This window comes from Ips typographus, linkage group LG9, assembly GCF_016097725.1.
Source record: "Ips typographus isolate SLU linkage group LG9, UJ_Ityp_2.0, whole genome shotgun sequence".
Lineage (NCBI taxonomy): Eukaryota > Metazoa > Arthropoda > Insecta > Coleoptera > Curculionidae > Ips > Ips typographus.
The window spans coordinates 7,569,100-7,584,530 of NC_138430.1; the positions used below are offsets into that span (position 1 = coordinate 7,569,100).

The following is a 15,431-nucleotide window of genomic DNA, read 5'->3' on the forward strand; positions in this document are numbered from 1 at the left end:
ACCATAAAAGAGTGTACTAAAGTGACACAATCCCAAACTCGACGAAAAAACAAGAAAAGAAGACATTATCCGGAGCACAATGCAAAACTAATAGAACAGAACTAATATCACAGCTTACTTCTCCCCGGGCTGTATGGCTTTATTACATAACCAATAGAAGTACTTTAGAGCATAAAACTGTTTTCCTAAATACTCAATCTAATAAAATCTCTTCCCAAGTCCTGCCCATAAAATAAATACAAGAAAGCGAGACGGGACGCCTCAGCAAATCTATTGGACGTCAAATTACTGGTGCGAAGCTGCGATTGGCCGAAGTGAAACTGTGGCGGCAGTCCCTTGAGGGGGGAAGACAACATGGCTGATTTACTGCCAGTTAGTCCCACCGAACATCGCTTTCAGGTTAGTGTTTCGTAAAACACCTTAAGCGAAGTACTGTGAACAGGGGTGAAGGAACGTTTCGGACCTGAACTTGCCGATCATCATCAAACTAGTTTAGGACGGTGCGCGTCTTCATATAGTGCAGTGACTGAACATTGTAAAAAATTGTCCAGTGCCAAAAAAACGGACATTTACGGTACGCGGACAGGACAGCCAAAGTGTTGGGTGTCGGAGACAACGGGTCGGGTACGGTGTCTGGCATGACCGTGCAAGACGAACCCAGGGCAATGCCGCAGACAGCAGCTACCAGGTCTCGGTTCATGATCACTGACATCCTCAATGGACCTTCTGATGGGGCTGTTGATCTGATGAGGACAAGTGGACGATCGCCCAGTCCAGGACCAAGAGATTTGTCTCTTCATTCTAATCCAGTACACGACAGCGACACTGATAGTTCCGGACATCCAGATACGTCCAGTGTATGTTCTAATGGTAAGTACTTAAGTGGTTGTTCAATCCAGAAAGTTGGGAGTCGTAAACTCACAAATTATGACAATCATCACCATCAAAGACCATGCAAAAAACGTTTTTTTTGTAAAAACTACCTTACCAAATTATTCTTTCAAACTTAAAATATGGTAGTTAATTTGATATTACAATAAGTTCGGTATAAAGTGAAATTCAAAAAAAGAACTAATTTACAAGTTTTGTACAGTTTTCTTATGGGAAAAGTAACGAAACTAAGGTGTGTCTTTTAAAAACCAACCTTACAATAACGTCATTCCTGTTACATCAATTCTGAAAAAAATGCTTATATACAGAAAATCAAAGAAAAATAAGATGTAAAAATCAAATATAGACATGACGTTTGCTTCTTGCTTGTCACTATTAACGTTTCATTATATGTTGCACAGTTTTACCCTTTCAGACACTTTAAGTACATCTTTTTATACAAAAAAGCACTAAAAACATAACCTTTAAAGCCTTAACGAAGCAAAACCTAAAACCACACACTAATGACCACTTAAAACCGACCTAAATTATGTATGCAATGTAATGCATCATTCCTAGTTAACGGTATTAAGCTTTTTCATAAATACTGTTTAGTACCTGGTCGCATTTCTCAAATTGTATTTCCTATTTTACTTATTGATGGCATTTATGAAACTTTATTAAACGTTTTCTGTTTGTGGACTTCTCATTCTTTGAATACCATATCAAGTGTTTTAACTTGTTTTTTTTTTAGGTTTTGTTATTTACATTCCAGATTTTTGTGTGCTTCATTAATTTTTTCGTTATCTGTGTTAGGAAATTCAATAATTTTGTCTTTGAAATTACTATTATAGAATGTTCTTGAAATTTAGGAATATTTAGTAACCTAAATAACCTCAATTTTTTTGAATTAGACCGTAAAATAGTTTTTGTGAAACACGCCATCTGTTGACAAGACTGAAGCTCAACTTTCTACGACAAACGGTTGAAAAGTTATTCAGTATTGTTGTAAACACAACAATTAAAATTGGAAAAGTAGGAAGAACAAATTAAAGCAACAACAAAACAAAGTAAGAAAAGGAGAATAAACAAGCTAAAATAGAAAAAAATTAGTACAAAGACAAGAAAGTAAAGGAAAGAGAAAAGATGGAGGGAGATTCGACTTTTTTACTTTTTTTTGTGAAATTACATAAAAATGTTGAAAACGTTGTCTTGAACTGCTATTTTACCTCAAGACAATTAATTACACATATACAGGGTGTTCAAAAAACAAAATGAATGAACAGTTACATACATGGTCTCTTACAAAATTTCCGTAATTCTAACCATTTCCGAGATATTTGACTTTTTTTTGAAAACTGCATCAACATTTTGAAAATTTCGTATTTTTGGCATTTTTAGGATTTCAGAACCTGTAAAAAAACTCAGAATGTTTGTCTTGAACTGCTCTTTCACCTCGTACTATAACCGCAACCATACTGAACATATACAGGGTGTCCAAAAATCAATTGAAAAACAGTTAAATTTGAAAGTAATGCTTTGCCAGTTGTGACCGCGTTTACCCAGTTCTAAGTGGGTACAAATCTAGTCCACTGGGTGCAAAAAGTCAATCTAAAAATTTTAACTTTAACCGTTTTCGAGATATTTTACTTGTTTTACTTTTTTTTGGAAATTGCATACAAATTTGCCGTATCTCCGTCATTTTGAAAACACATTGAACTTTTTTAAAATTTTTTTGAATCTGCCTACTGTTTGGACCATAATATTCGACTTTTTCCCAAAATTCAAAAAACGGAACTAACAAAAAGTGAAACTACATTAATATAGTTTTCAACGTGTAAAGAGTAATTTGATTCAAAAAATTGAAGTATCCGCCGTTTTTCCAATTTTCCAGAAAACGGAGACAGATAATTTAATTTGGAAACCTGTATAATCCCAGGTTTGCCAACCCTGTCTTTACGAGATACAGGGTGTTCAAATTGCTGCTTTGAGACACCACACAGTGTTTTCAACACAATCTTTTTTTTAAAACATACCAAAAGCCTATACGTTGCTATAAAAATTTAAATATCTGAAAACTCTTAAAACTAACGAAATTAAATTAAATCTAAAATAATGTACAAAATTATTTATGTTTGTAAAGAGTAATTTGATTAAAAAAATTGAAATCAATGGAAATAATTGTCAACAATTTCTTTAATTTGTAATTATTAGTCGTTATGAATTAAAAAACTTCCAGATTAATTAAACTAGACCTTGAATAACTGCAATTTTACTGGAAAGTGTAAAAAAATCATATTTTACAACTAAAAGCTTATTTATTCAGTTCATGGAATTTTAAAAGCATAGAACCAATTGTCTATTTACCCAATGATCATTAATATTAAATGCTGACCTTATAATACAATAATTTATGCCTATTTTACCAAGATATCAGAAAAGTTTCCGAAAGCATTTCAATTAAACATGGAATCCATGCTCGCGTTTAAGGTTAACCAATCGCGTGATATGACATTCCATTATAAACCGAATAAAATATTTACCCACCTAATTGTAGTCTTTTGCTCATATGTTGATCTGGATTATTGTGAACCGGCCTTAATCGAATGCTGAATAAATGATAACCCTTTGATTTGTGGTCTGTTTGGTTTTTCGTTTATTGACATGCAACGCCCGTTTGTTTGTCGACGTTTCCGGCCCTTTTCAAAACGATTGCTTGGGTTAATATTTAACTTTCTGTTTGGCTTTCATTATTAAGATTGTTTAAGTGGTGTGAAGTGGACAGCTGTCAACAATGTTTTCACTTATAATTTGATTGTGATTTTTGCTCCGAATATAGAAATTTGATTCAATGCTTTGGGTTGAAAATATGAGGTTTGCAACGGTTTTCTTTCCTCAAGCATAAATGCTCAACCACACCAATTACGTCCTAATTACTTCCAATTAATAATCAACTAATTGGAATGGCAAATCACTTCCTTAAGCGGTAATTACACCTGAAAAGGTGTGAACCTAAAAAATAGTTCTATAAAAATATGATTTAACAGACAAAACTAAGTCATCAATTAACCGGGTGTTTCGCAAAAGAAAAACTGCATTCCCCATTAGTGTGATTATCCACATCTTGTGTAAGTAATGAGATTGTTCAAACCGCTCGTTAACTCTTTCCTTAATTGCGTACTTTTTTTGTGACTTTATTAATTTTTAATATCAATGTTGCCTTTAAACGTTAATCTACCGATACGTTATTAATTATTTATATAACGGTGATGAGTTGGATTTGGTAAACGAGGATGTCTGGCGTTTTTGTTTATTCAATTAAATTTGTATTTATACCAAAAATGAGGGAAATTGTTAATTAAAGAAAACATGTCAGCTTTTTTTTATCACTTAACGATACATTGTTCTAAACCTTCTACTAAAACGTATTTTGTTCTAGTTCTGAAGGTGATTATAAAGTGTGAAACTAATTAGTATCCAAATTTTTGCTTACTCAAGTGTTTTGTCACAGTTACACATAAATTACAAGGTTTAATAAGGCAATGAAAATTTCAACGGATATCACTATAAAGCTCCTCGTTATTACTATTTCCTTATGAAGCACCGAAAGGCCGGTACTTTTTCCGTTTAAATTGGTACCGAGTGACTTTTAATGCAAATCGATCTTATTAAAATTACCGACCGTAAATTGTTTTTTATCGCGTTTAATACCCGGCTTTGAAGTGGCATTTTACTTATTTTAATATTAACAAGAAGTGCTAAATGGATATATTAAAGAGCTCCTACTTAATATCAGTCAAGAGCAAAGTATTTTAATTGGGGCTCTTTGCATGCACACGTTGTTTTGCCATAACCGGTGTACTTGCACAGAACCGGACTTAGTTTCTGCTACGTTACAGCTAATTTACTGAAATAATCTTGAAACCAACCCTGTTATATTATCGACAGAAAAACTGACTTTCAGAGTCAACAAAGTTAAATCTGTTAAGCAGATTATATAAAACCACTTTTCAGATGAACGGAAAAGGTGCTGGGTCTCTCGATTTAATCCTATCAAAATAGCTGACGTCTAAATGAGTAGCAGCACCCCTTAAGAAAGGCGGTGGTAAAATATCTTCCTAACAACTACCGGTTTTTAAAAATGATTTCTCACTTATTGTGGTCCTCTTTCCGCCCCGATTGTCAGACCTTTTGATGTTTTAATGCGATAACGCTAAGCTCCTAAATACGTTACATGTTGTCGAGTGATGGGGTAGCTGCTCTCCGCTTGTCAGAAGATTCTGTTTTTTGACATGTTTTTTTGTTATAATAAATACTTCTCACGGATAAGTGGCTTAAATACTTAACAAGTGAAAAATATTGGATTTTTAGGGACTTTTCAACAAGTTTTACGTACATTTTATAGGTTTTTCAGACTTGTGGATGTGAATAGTATAAAACATTTTTGTTAGCTAGTTCAAGCTTTTCAAAATTTATTTTATTTTTTTCAAAATGTAACTATGCAATGCTGGAACCTTATCAATAAATAGTACCTACTTTTCGTTGTACCAGAGTGTCTTAACCTTCCCAAAACTGTTTTAAATTTTCAGAAGCCTCTAAAACTATTTTGAACGTGTCAGAGACCTCTAAATGCTACTGAGAAGCTTCTTAAAATTGTCAGAGGGTTTTGTAAGTGTTTTAAACCATCCTAAAATTGTTTTAAACTGCCAGAGGCTTCTAGAACCATTTTGAAAGTGTCAGAGACCTCTAAATGCTACTGAGAAACTTCTTAAAATTGTCAGAGGGTTCTACAAGTGTTTTAAACCTTCCTGAATACGTTTTCAATTACCAGAGGCTTTTAGAAACCATTTTGTAAGTGTCAGAGACCTATAAATGCTACTGAGAACCTTCTTAAAATTGCCAGAGGGTTCTGCAAGTGTTTTTAACCTTCCTGAAATTGTTTTAAATTGTCTGAGACTTCTAAAACCATTTTGAAAGTGTAAGAGATTTCTAAATGCTACTGAGAACCTTCTTAAAAGCAGCAGAGGATTCTACAAGTGTTTTAAACCATCCTAGAATTGTTTTGAATAGCCAGAGGCCTCTAGAACCATTTTAAAAGTTTCAGAGACCTCTAAATGCTACTGAGAACCACCTTTTTACAAGTGCCAGAGGGTTCTACAAGTGTTTTTAACCTTCCTGAAATTGTTTTAAATTGTCTGAGACTTCTAAAACCATTTTGAAAGTGTAAGAGATTTCTAAATGCTACTGAGAACCTTCTTAAAAGCAGCAGAGGATTCTACAAGTGTTTTAAACCATCCTAGAATTGTTTTGAATAGCCAGAGGCCTCTAGAACCATTTTAAAAGTGTCAGAGACCTCTAAATGCTACTGAGAACCACCTTTTTACAAGTGCCAGAGGGTTCTACAAGTGTTTTTAACCTTCCTGAAATTGTTTTAAATTGTCTGAGACTTCTAAAACCATTTTGAAAGTGTCAGAGACCTTTAAATGCTAGTGAGAACCTTCTTAAAATTGTCAGAAGGTTCTGCAAGTGTTTTAAGCCTTTCTAAAATTGTATTAAATTGTCTGAGACTTCTAAAACCATTTTGAAAGTGACAGAGACCTCTAAATGTTACTGAGAACCTTCTTAAAAGCACCAGAGGATTCTACAAGTGTTTTAAACCATCCTAGAATTGTTTTGAATAGCCAGAGGCTTCTAGAACCATTTTAAAAGTGTCAGAGACCTCTAAATGCTACTGAGAACCTTTTTAAAAGTGCCAGAGGGTTCTAGAAGTGTTTTTAACCTTCCTGAATATGTTTTCAATTACCAGAGGCTTCTAGAACGATTTTGAATGTGTCAGAGACCTCTAAATGCTACTGAGAACCTTCTTAAAATTGTCAGAAGGTTCTGCAAGTGTTTTAAGCCTTTCTAAAATTGTATTAAATTGCCAGAGGCCTCTAGAACCATTTTAAAAGTGTCAGAACCCTGAAAAAAGCCCAGGAAACCAGCAGAAATCAGTACTAATGATTCATGTCAGAAACTTGTCAATTGTTGTGAAACAGTTACTTTAGTAAGTACATTTCTTGCAGATTACATGGATGAAAACCAGAAATGTTTCTTAATAGAGGAGTATAATGTAATAATGTAATTATTGACACTAACATTTTTTAATATCACTTACATTAGTAAAACCAGTCTCTCTAGCTAAAGTTCTAGCATCTCTTCAAACTTCTAGCCTGTAATTGGGTTACTCTCAGAACCAAAAGCACAATATTCAAAAAATCATAGGTTTGTGAAGTTTTTATCTCATATAATTAATTCCAGTGTCAGTTATATGTCTCATTGTTTTGTGCATAAAGGTGTCAATTCATTTTGTAGTAATTGCTAGGAGTGATCATCACTTTTTGGTGATTTTCAATAGTCTTAATATAAAGTTGGATTGAAAATTTTATCATTTGTATAACAATGTCCACATACGTAAAATGGGGCCAGACCGTCTATATTATTTGCATTTCAATCAAATCGTAGGAAAATGGAATAAACAAGTTTGAACGATAGAAAATATAATTCCAGGACTACGTCCAACGTCCAGGTAATAAATTTGGAAATGTCCTGATAACGGCAATTGGACCTCGTGCTCGTTAACAGTTTGTTCGCGTGATCGTCACGATCATTTGAATATCGGCCGAATTAAACAAATGGTACGACCGTTTTGTTGCCTCGAAAAAGATCTCGGAATTCAAAAGTCCGCATTTAATAATACAACCGTTTGAATTAAGATGTTTATCAAGCTTGGGGGTTTTCACGTGTTCGCCGAACGGACTCCGTGTTAATCACGACATAACAATGGTAATTTGGCCCTAATAGAAAATCGATGACGCCATTGTTGAAATCAGTTGATGGATCTGTTGGTAAATGTTACTTGACCAACACAAAAGCCACCAGTCCACTGCGGCTCTTTTGATTTTCCCCCTTAAGTGAATGAAGCTACTAATTGACTATTGCAAGTCAACTCACCTTTTATCTGTCATAATTGAGCAACAATTAGGACTCACTAACCTCAAAAAGCATGAAATATTTATACCAATTTACATGTTAGCTTGCAAACTAAACTTCCTTTGCATTGTTGTTCCATCACGCGAGTCGCATTACATAAAAATAAAGGAAGAGTTTGGGTTTAATCACGGCATTTTTAAAACGTAATTTATTTATGTAAGTTAATGAAAGCCCGTTATTTATATAATTACATTTTTAAATGGTTAATTGTATGTGAAAATTATACAGGACGTTTTTCAACAAATTTTCAGTGACATTTTAATTAACAATTGACACATGGGCCTATCACACATATCATACATTTTTGTTTTAATGACTGGAATCGAAAGAATAGGATCAAAAAACTAATTTTTCATATTCTTGAAGAAAAAATTATGGTCGTAAATGTTCCTACATTAGTTTGAATTTGTCCGTTAAATTTAAAAGATCTGTTTTGGCGCGCATGTGACGTACGTAACTCTGGGCGATTTTATTGGCTGTTGCACGCCAACTGTTTCACTTCTTGTCGCTGATTGGTTGATAGTGTAGTACGTCACCGGCGGCGGGCGTTTTAAACATGAGATTAATGTAGTTTTTATCATCATTTTTTTTCTATTTAGACTTAATATTTTTGAAAAGAAAAAAATACGGGTATAATATTTTCAATCCGTCTTTGTAGTTAGGAAATAAAAAAAAATTGTGGGACAGGCCCTAAGGAGGCTAGAAATTGTTTTTCTTATTTTTTAACACATTTGTTGTGCTGTAATATCTACTTAGTGAGGTTTGTAAATATTAAAAAAAAAAAACAATCTTGACTTGAAGCAACATAAGAGCCAAAGAATCGACTGAAAAGATCTGGAATCCGAAACTGCTAAGGGAATGTTTTATTCTGCGGAAACGTGAATCGCATTGGTCTTTGAAACGGGGGGTAAGTTTGTTAGACTTGGGCACGACTTTACGACTAGGGTCGTAACCTCAGCCTTTCTCCCTTCGTTTTATTGTGTTCTTGTTTATAGCCTTGGAAAGTCGTCACTTGACTGTTAAAAACCTAATTGGACTATACAGATCTAATTTCTCCAGTGCGAAGGCTTCCAACACATTTTTCTATAATAGCCCATTCGATTTCATTAAAAATTATATAACCTCTCATGTTTGAAATGCCATTATTAATTAAAGAAATTATGGTGAAACCCCTGAACTAGATCAGATGAAATTATATACGCAGTTGAATATGAGAGTAATGGAATACTTTTGATTTCGTTTTACATCATCGACAATCGAGCCGTGTAATTATTATACACACTTGGTAGGCAATTTATTTAATAAGGACTTTCGAGAGAAAGAAGCCTCGTTATGAATCTCCGAAGGCAAAAAACTGCATAAAGTAACGAAGTCAACAAACCCACAAACCTACAACCACTAAACATAAATTCGCAGTTAACCAGCCAATTCATTTACGGGCATTTAAATGTAGATAAATTAATGAAAGAAAGCAGAACCACGGTTTTTGTTGTTTTTAGTAGTAAAAGACTATGAATAAATTACCACGAAGTATAAACGCAAAGGTTAAATTTACATAAAACTCTGACTAAGGCTTGAAGAATGTTGTCTCTAAGATGTAAAACCAATTAAAAAGCGATAAAATTTAAATCTTCTTCACCAAATTATATATCATCAAGGCTTTGTGTCTAGTATGTAAGGACCGTTTAGGTAAATGGCACTTTACCTGAAATGAAGATTATCATAGAATTTACATTAACTTTCAGTGAAGAAAGTTTAAGTAAAGACTAATAGTATATTATACAACGAGCATGTAATGATTGCAATTACTCACAAAGATGAAGATTCACGAGCCGAAGGCGAGTGTTGAAATCACCAAGTAAGTAATATTGCATTACATGCGAGATATGGAATATTATTATATTTTTAGATTCTGATAACGATTTCAAGTATGTTCTATGATAGCTTATATCTATCTGTAACGGTTTTCCAGATATTGACGTTTGAAAAATGACGTTTTCACACTTTGAACCGTGATAGCTCTTTGTCAGATAAAGATAGAGCAAAACTTCTTGAGATCTATCTTCTAGTAACATTTTTAAATTTTGACAAGTGTCAAAAATTTATAAAAGTAAAAAAATTGTTGTCTCTTAGATGTAAAACCAATTAAGAAGCGATAAAATTTAAATCTTCTTCACCAAATTATATATCATCAAGGCTTTGTGTCTAGTATGTAAGGACTGTTTAGGTAAATGGCACTTTACCTGAAATGAAGATTATCATAGAATTTACATTAACTTTCAGTGAAGAAAGTTTATGTAAAGACTAAGAGTATATTATACAACGAGCATGTAATGATAGCTATTACTCACAAAGATGAAGTTTCACGAGCCGAAGGCGAGTATTGAAATCACCAAGTGAGTAATATTGTTAGTATATTATTATATTTTTAGATTCTGATAACGAACACTTGAGTATGTTCTATGATAACTTATAACGGTTTTTGTAACGGTTTTCGAGATATTGACGTTTGAAAAATGACGTTTTCACACTTTGAACCGTCATAGCTCTTTGTCAGATAAAGATAGAGCAAAACTTCTTGAGATCTATCTTATAGTAACATTTTTAAATTTTGACAGGTGTCAAAAATTTATAAGAGTAAAAAAATGGACACCTGTCAAACTTTGCAATATGATCTTGGCATACACGATAGGAACATGCAAGACATTTCGCTCTAACTCCTTCTGCTTAGGAGCTATGACACTCCAAAATGTCATTTTTTTTTATACGTCAATATCTCGAAAACCGCTGCAGATAAATATAAGTTATCATAAATTAAACATACTTGAAATTGTTAGCAGAATCTAAAATGTGTGTGTGTTTCGGTAGTCAGTTTTGAAAATGCCACCTTCTTAATACACTTTACAACTATCAAGGGGCCCAGTGAAACATTCTGAAGGAACTAGAGTTTGTGGAACAGAAAAGGATGCCTTTTCTAATAGAAAACACTGTCACAATGAAACAGCCCATATATTTACTTACTCCCAAGAAGAGTTTTTACAAGAACACTACAAAAACCAAGTTTATTCAAGCCAGTGGTTCTCAAAGAAACATGGATATAGAGTAAAGGTGTATTTAGCAGAAGCTGACAAGGTGATTTACCTAATACTATAAAAAGGACTCTGGTAGAGGTATTAATAAGCTGCTAATACCAAATAGCTTATGTTTCAGTTACCTTTATTTGCCTAATCTAGAGTTTGCTTATCATGCTTTGAAAGGGTCCAAATTTAAAAAGTCCCATTATCAATTGCTCTAAAAGACTCTAAACAAAAGGTGTTTGAAGCTATGGTAATAATGGTGTTGTCAAAATCCATATGCAGAGTGCTGAAAAAACAAATTTCTAATAAGTTTCAGGTAATATTAGAAAGATACAAGTTACTTAATACATAAATTTGATCAAATGCCATTATTTAGCAGAATTATAAGGCTAGAAACAGATGGTGCTACTGTTAAATACTTTTCCATCAGATAGTAGGTTAAATTACTATTTTAAATGTATTATTTACACATTATGAAATATACAAATAAAATCTTTAAAAAGTACACTCGTTTCTTTTTTATCTAAGAAGTCTAGTTTTCTTCATAAACAATCATAAAATTACCTGCTCTTACAATAAATTGAACTGAAATTGAAAAAACATGTTAAATAAATCACACAACAAAACCAAATTGATATGTATTTAATGCTGGGTAAATTTACAAAAGGAAATAAATAAGCAATCTATATCAAAAAAACCAAGAAGCAAGTTCTTAAAACACCAACAATTCTGTTATAAGTTAAAACACTGCTTTAGGATTTAATAGTCCCCAGGATACACACATTACTTTTCCTTTCTTGCAAATTTTATGGAATAATTCTTGAAACGTTAATATTGGGCTGTTAATGACTCGTTTGAATGCACCTATCAGTGATCTTCTTTCCAGATAATTTAAATTGAATGTTGTTGTTGTTCTCAAAGCAAAGTTTGATTGGAACTTTCCGCCTTTGTTTACCACCAAATGTTGCAAGTTTTCCAGTTTGGTGAAGAAAAACCTTAAATTCTACAAAGATCTCGCAATAACAACACTAATTAATAAACTTAAACAACCCTAAATTAAGTTTTTATTTCTTCTGTTTGTAGTTTTTGGTGTTTTTCAACTTTTTAAAATTCCTAACCTCAAAATATATACATATACGCAACTGTACGCAATTTTGAAGATAGAACTTTCAAAAATAACCAAGTTACAGGGTGCTCAAATTTCAAACCACAATTTCAACTGATTTACTACCAAAATTATTATCGCATTAATGTAGTAAAATTGTATCATTACAATGCTAGGACTAGGTAAAAATATTCGCTAAATTCCCTAAAAGCTCCCATAAAACCAAACTGATTGGCCGTTAGTAAACAGAATCACATCCTGGAAAGCTTTTAGAAGTGCGCTTAATTAAGTTTCTTCTCTATACAAGCGCCAGCATTGATTGAACTCTATTTTTTTTGGGTAAAAAAATGTCATGGGGGTATCTTAAACGTTAACCTCGCACTTGTAAAGGACGGTTTAATTGCATCCTGTAAAGCGCAGTTAATTGGTTTTCCTTATTTAAATAAACCAGCCGCGGCGATATTAATCAAACCTAATTTATCTGGTCTTGAATAAAACATGTAGCGCTAAGTTCTTGTCAGTTTTGCGTTAATAAAAGTTACAGTTATTAATATATTATGATTAATTTTACATAACTTAGTGATAATTGCCGTTCGGGAACTAGTTTCTACCACTGCATTATCGAAGGCAATTAGAGTTGAGCTTATATTCAAATCGTTTTTAAGATGAATAAACATTGGTTAGTTGACCGTTTTGCCCATGATTTTACGTCGGCCGCGAGCAGATTGATGTTGATGGATTGGACCGATCATTATTACTGATTTGGATCTTGTAATCATAAAAAAACTAATTATCGAAAATTCGAATCAAATTAACGTACTAAAAAGGTGCTGGTTATTCACGTAAAATTGATTTTGCTTCTTTAGTTAACCGGAAATAAGGATAGACGTCACTCCTAATAAAAAGGCTTAAGCTTTTGGCTTTTATAAGGATTTCGTTCAATTAATCCTTTTGTGTGGAATCGACAACCGACCCATCAATCTAGTTGCTTTTGTGCCCGTAAATGTGGATTTTCTAAAAGGACTTGATTTGTATAGTTGTTCAGTAAATTGGTTTTGGTTATTTACATTCAATCGACCTCGTGTGTTGGTAACATCATTTATCGTACCAAAAAGCACTATTCTAATCTTCAAGCATCTCATATTTTACGTTCAGTGTCTGAACTTTTTCCTCGTTAATAATCTAAATTATCATACCCTTCAAAATTAAGATAATCCAAAACAAGATTTCTAATTCAGGTTATCTGTTAGACCGGGCCGGTGGGTCCAGCTTAACTCTACCACAAGCTCGTATTACCTTCCCACGTGGTGTTTATCTAAACACGGGCCATGTCTTCCACTCAAATCGATTTAAAATTAAACCTGTGTCAGAGATAATAACGGAATATACAATGCTGTTTAATTCGCCTATCTTAATGTTCTCTTATCAAAATGTTTATTTCAATTAAGTATTTTGCGATGTACCTACGCCCACCACCTTTCACATTCGACTTGTTCCATCCAGTTAAATAAATGTTACGGCCAATTGGTATTTAAGTTTTGGTTTTTGTTGGTTGATAACGTTCGGAATTTTGTTTGGGGAATTACTATTTTTCAATAATATTTTAATGGTGACTGTTACCACTTCCAAAATAATTGTTACCTTTTTTGTTTGGCAATGAAAAATTAAAATAAAAAGCTTTATAAATGACAAGTCACAAGATATCAATTAGGCTTTTTGACAGTGTGGTCATGTGACTGACACACTCATCCTCTTCTACACCATTGCTTTGTAATGGTTTCTCTTTTCTTACCCTTGATTTCCTGTTGATAATTTGGTCCATAATACGTGAACACTACAAGGATAACACTACAAAAAGTGCTTTAAATTGTGTTGGTTATTGGGAAACATTATCAACAGAGAATCTCCAAAGTAAAAACATCATATCAATTATCAAAGTCAGAAAACATCATAATCACGTTGGAAACCAGTCAGGAGTTGCCTCTGGAAACAGACCTATTGATTCTCCTAGAGGGACAATGCCAAAAAATTGTAGAAAACAGAGAAATTAGGGTTTCCATACAGCAAAGGGCATATTTATACCGTTCAAAAATGCTATTTTTGCAAAAAGTGCAATTTTGGCAATTTTTTATTTTGCTCCAGGAGGGTTCCAATTGTAGGAGTCCAAAATTAGGAGTCTTTTTTACTACTTTTTGAAATTCAATATCTCGGTAACATGAAGAGCTAGAAAGGCCAGTTTTGGCTCATTTTGTAGCATTTTTTACCCTTTTTCTAATGACGTTTTTGAGAAATTTATAAGAGTTCAAATAAAGAAGTTACAATTATTCAAAAATTTAAAAAATGCTATTTTTGCAAAAAGTGCAATTTTGGCAATTTTTTATTTTGCTCCAGGAAGGTTCCAATTGTAGGAGTCCAAAATTAGAAGTCTTTTTTTACTACTTTTTGAAATTCAATATCTCGGTAACATGAAGAGCTAGAGAGGCCAGTTTTGGCTCATTTTGTAGTATTTTTTACCCTTTTTCTAATTACGTTTTAGAGAAATTTATAAGAGTTCAAATAAAGAAGTTACAATTATTCAAAAATTGAAAAAATGCTATTTTTGCAAAAAGTGCAATTTTGGCAATTTTTTATTTTGCTCCAGGAAGGTTCCAATTGTAGGAGTCCAAAATTAGGAGACTTTTTTACTACTTTTTGAAATTCAATATCTCGGTAACATGAAGAGCTAGAGAGGCCAGTTTTGGCTCATTTTGTAGTATTTTTTACCCTTTTTCTAATGACGTTTTAGAGAAATTTATAAGAGTACAAATAAAGAAGTTACAATTATTCAAAAATTTAAAAAATGCTATTTTTGCAAAAAGTGCAATTTTGGCAATTTTTTATTTTGCCCCAGGAGGCCAATTGTAGGAGTCCAAAATTAGGAATATTTTTTACTATTTTTTGAAATTCAATATCTCGGTAACATGAAGAGCTAGAGAGGCCAGTTTTGGCTCATTTTGTAGTATTTTTGACCCTTTTTCTAATGACGTTTTAGAGAAATTTATAAGAGTTCAAATAAAGAAGTTACAATTATTCAAAAATTGAAAAAATGCTATTTTTGCAAAAAGTGCAATTTTGGCAATTTTTTATTTTGCTCCAGGACGGGTCCAATTGTAGGAGTCCAAAATTAGGAGTCTTTTTTACTACTTTTTGAAATTCAATATCTCGGTAACATGAAGAGCTAGAGAGGCCAGTTTTGGCTCATTTTATAGTATTTTTTACCTGTTTTCTAATGACGTTTTAGAAAAATTTATAAGAGTTCAAATAAAGAAGTTACAATTATTCAAAAATTGAAAAAATGCTATTTTTGC

At 32.8% G+C, this 15,431-nt stretch overlaps 1 protein-coding gene across 1 annotated transcript in view; it reads left to right on the forward strand.

Annotated features, from left to right (window-relative positions):
• The first annotated feature begins 389 nt into the window (after positions 1-389).
• Positions 390-15,431, forward strand: part of LOC145734316 (homeobox protein B-H1-like) — a 37,992-nt gene continuing 22,950 nt past the window's right edge. The window contains exon 1 of the mRNA XM_081987615.1: positions 390-870. Coding sequence (XP_081843741.1) covers positions 639-870 — 232 coding nt within the window. The 5' untranslated portion in view covers positions 390-638. The remainder of the gene's footprint in view (positions 871-15,431) is intronic.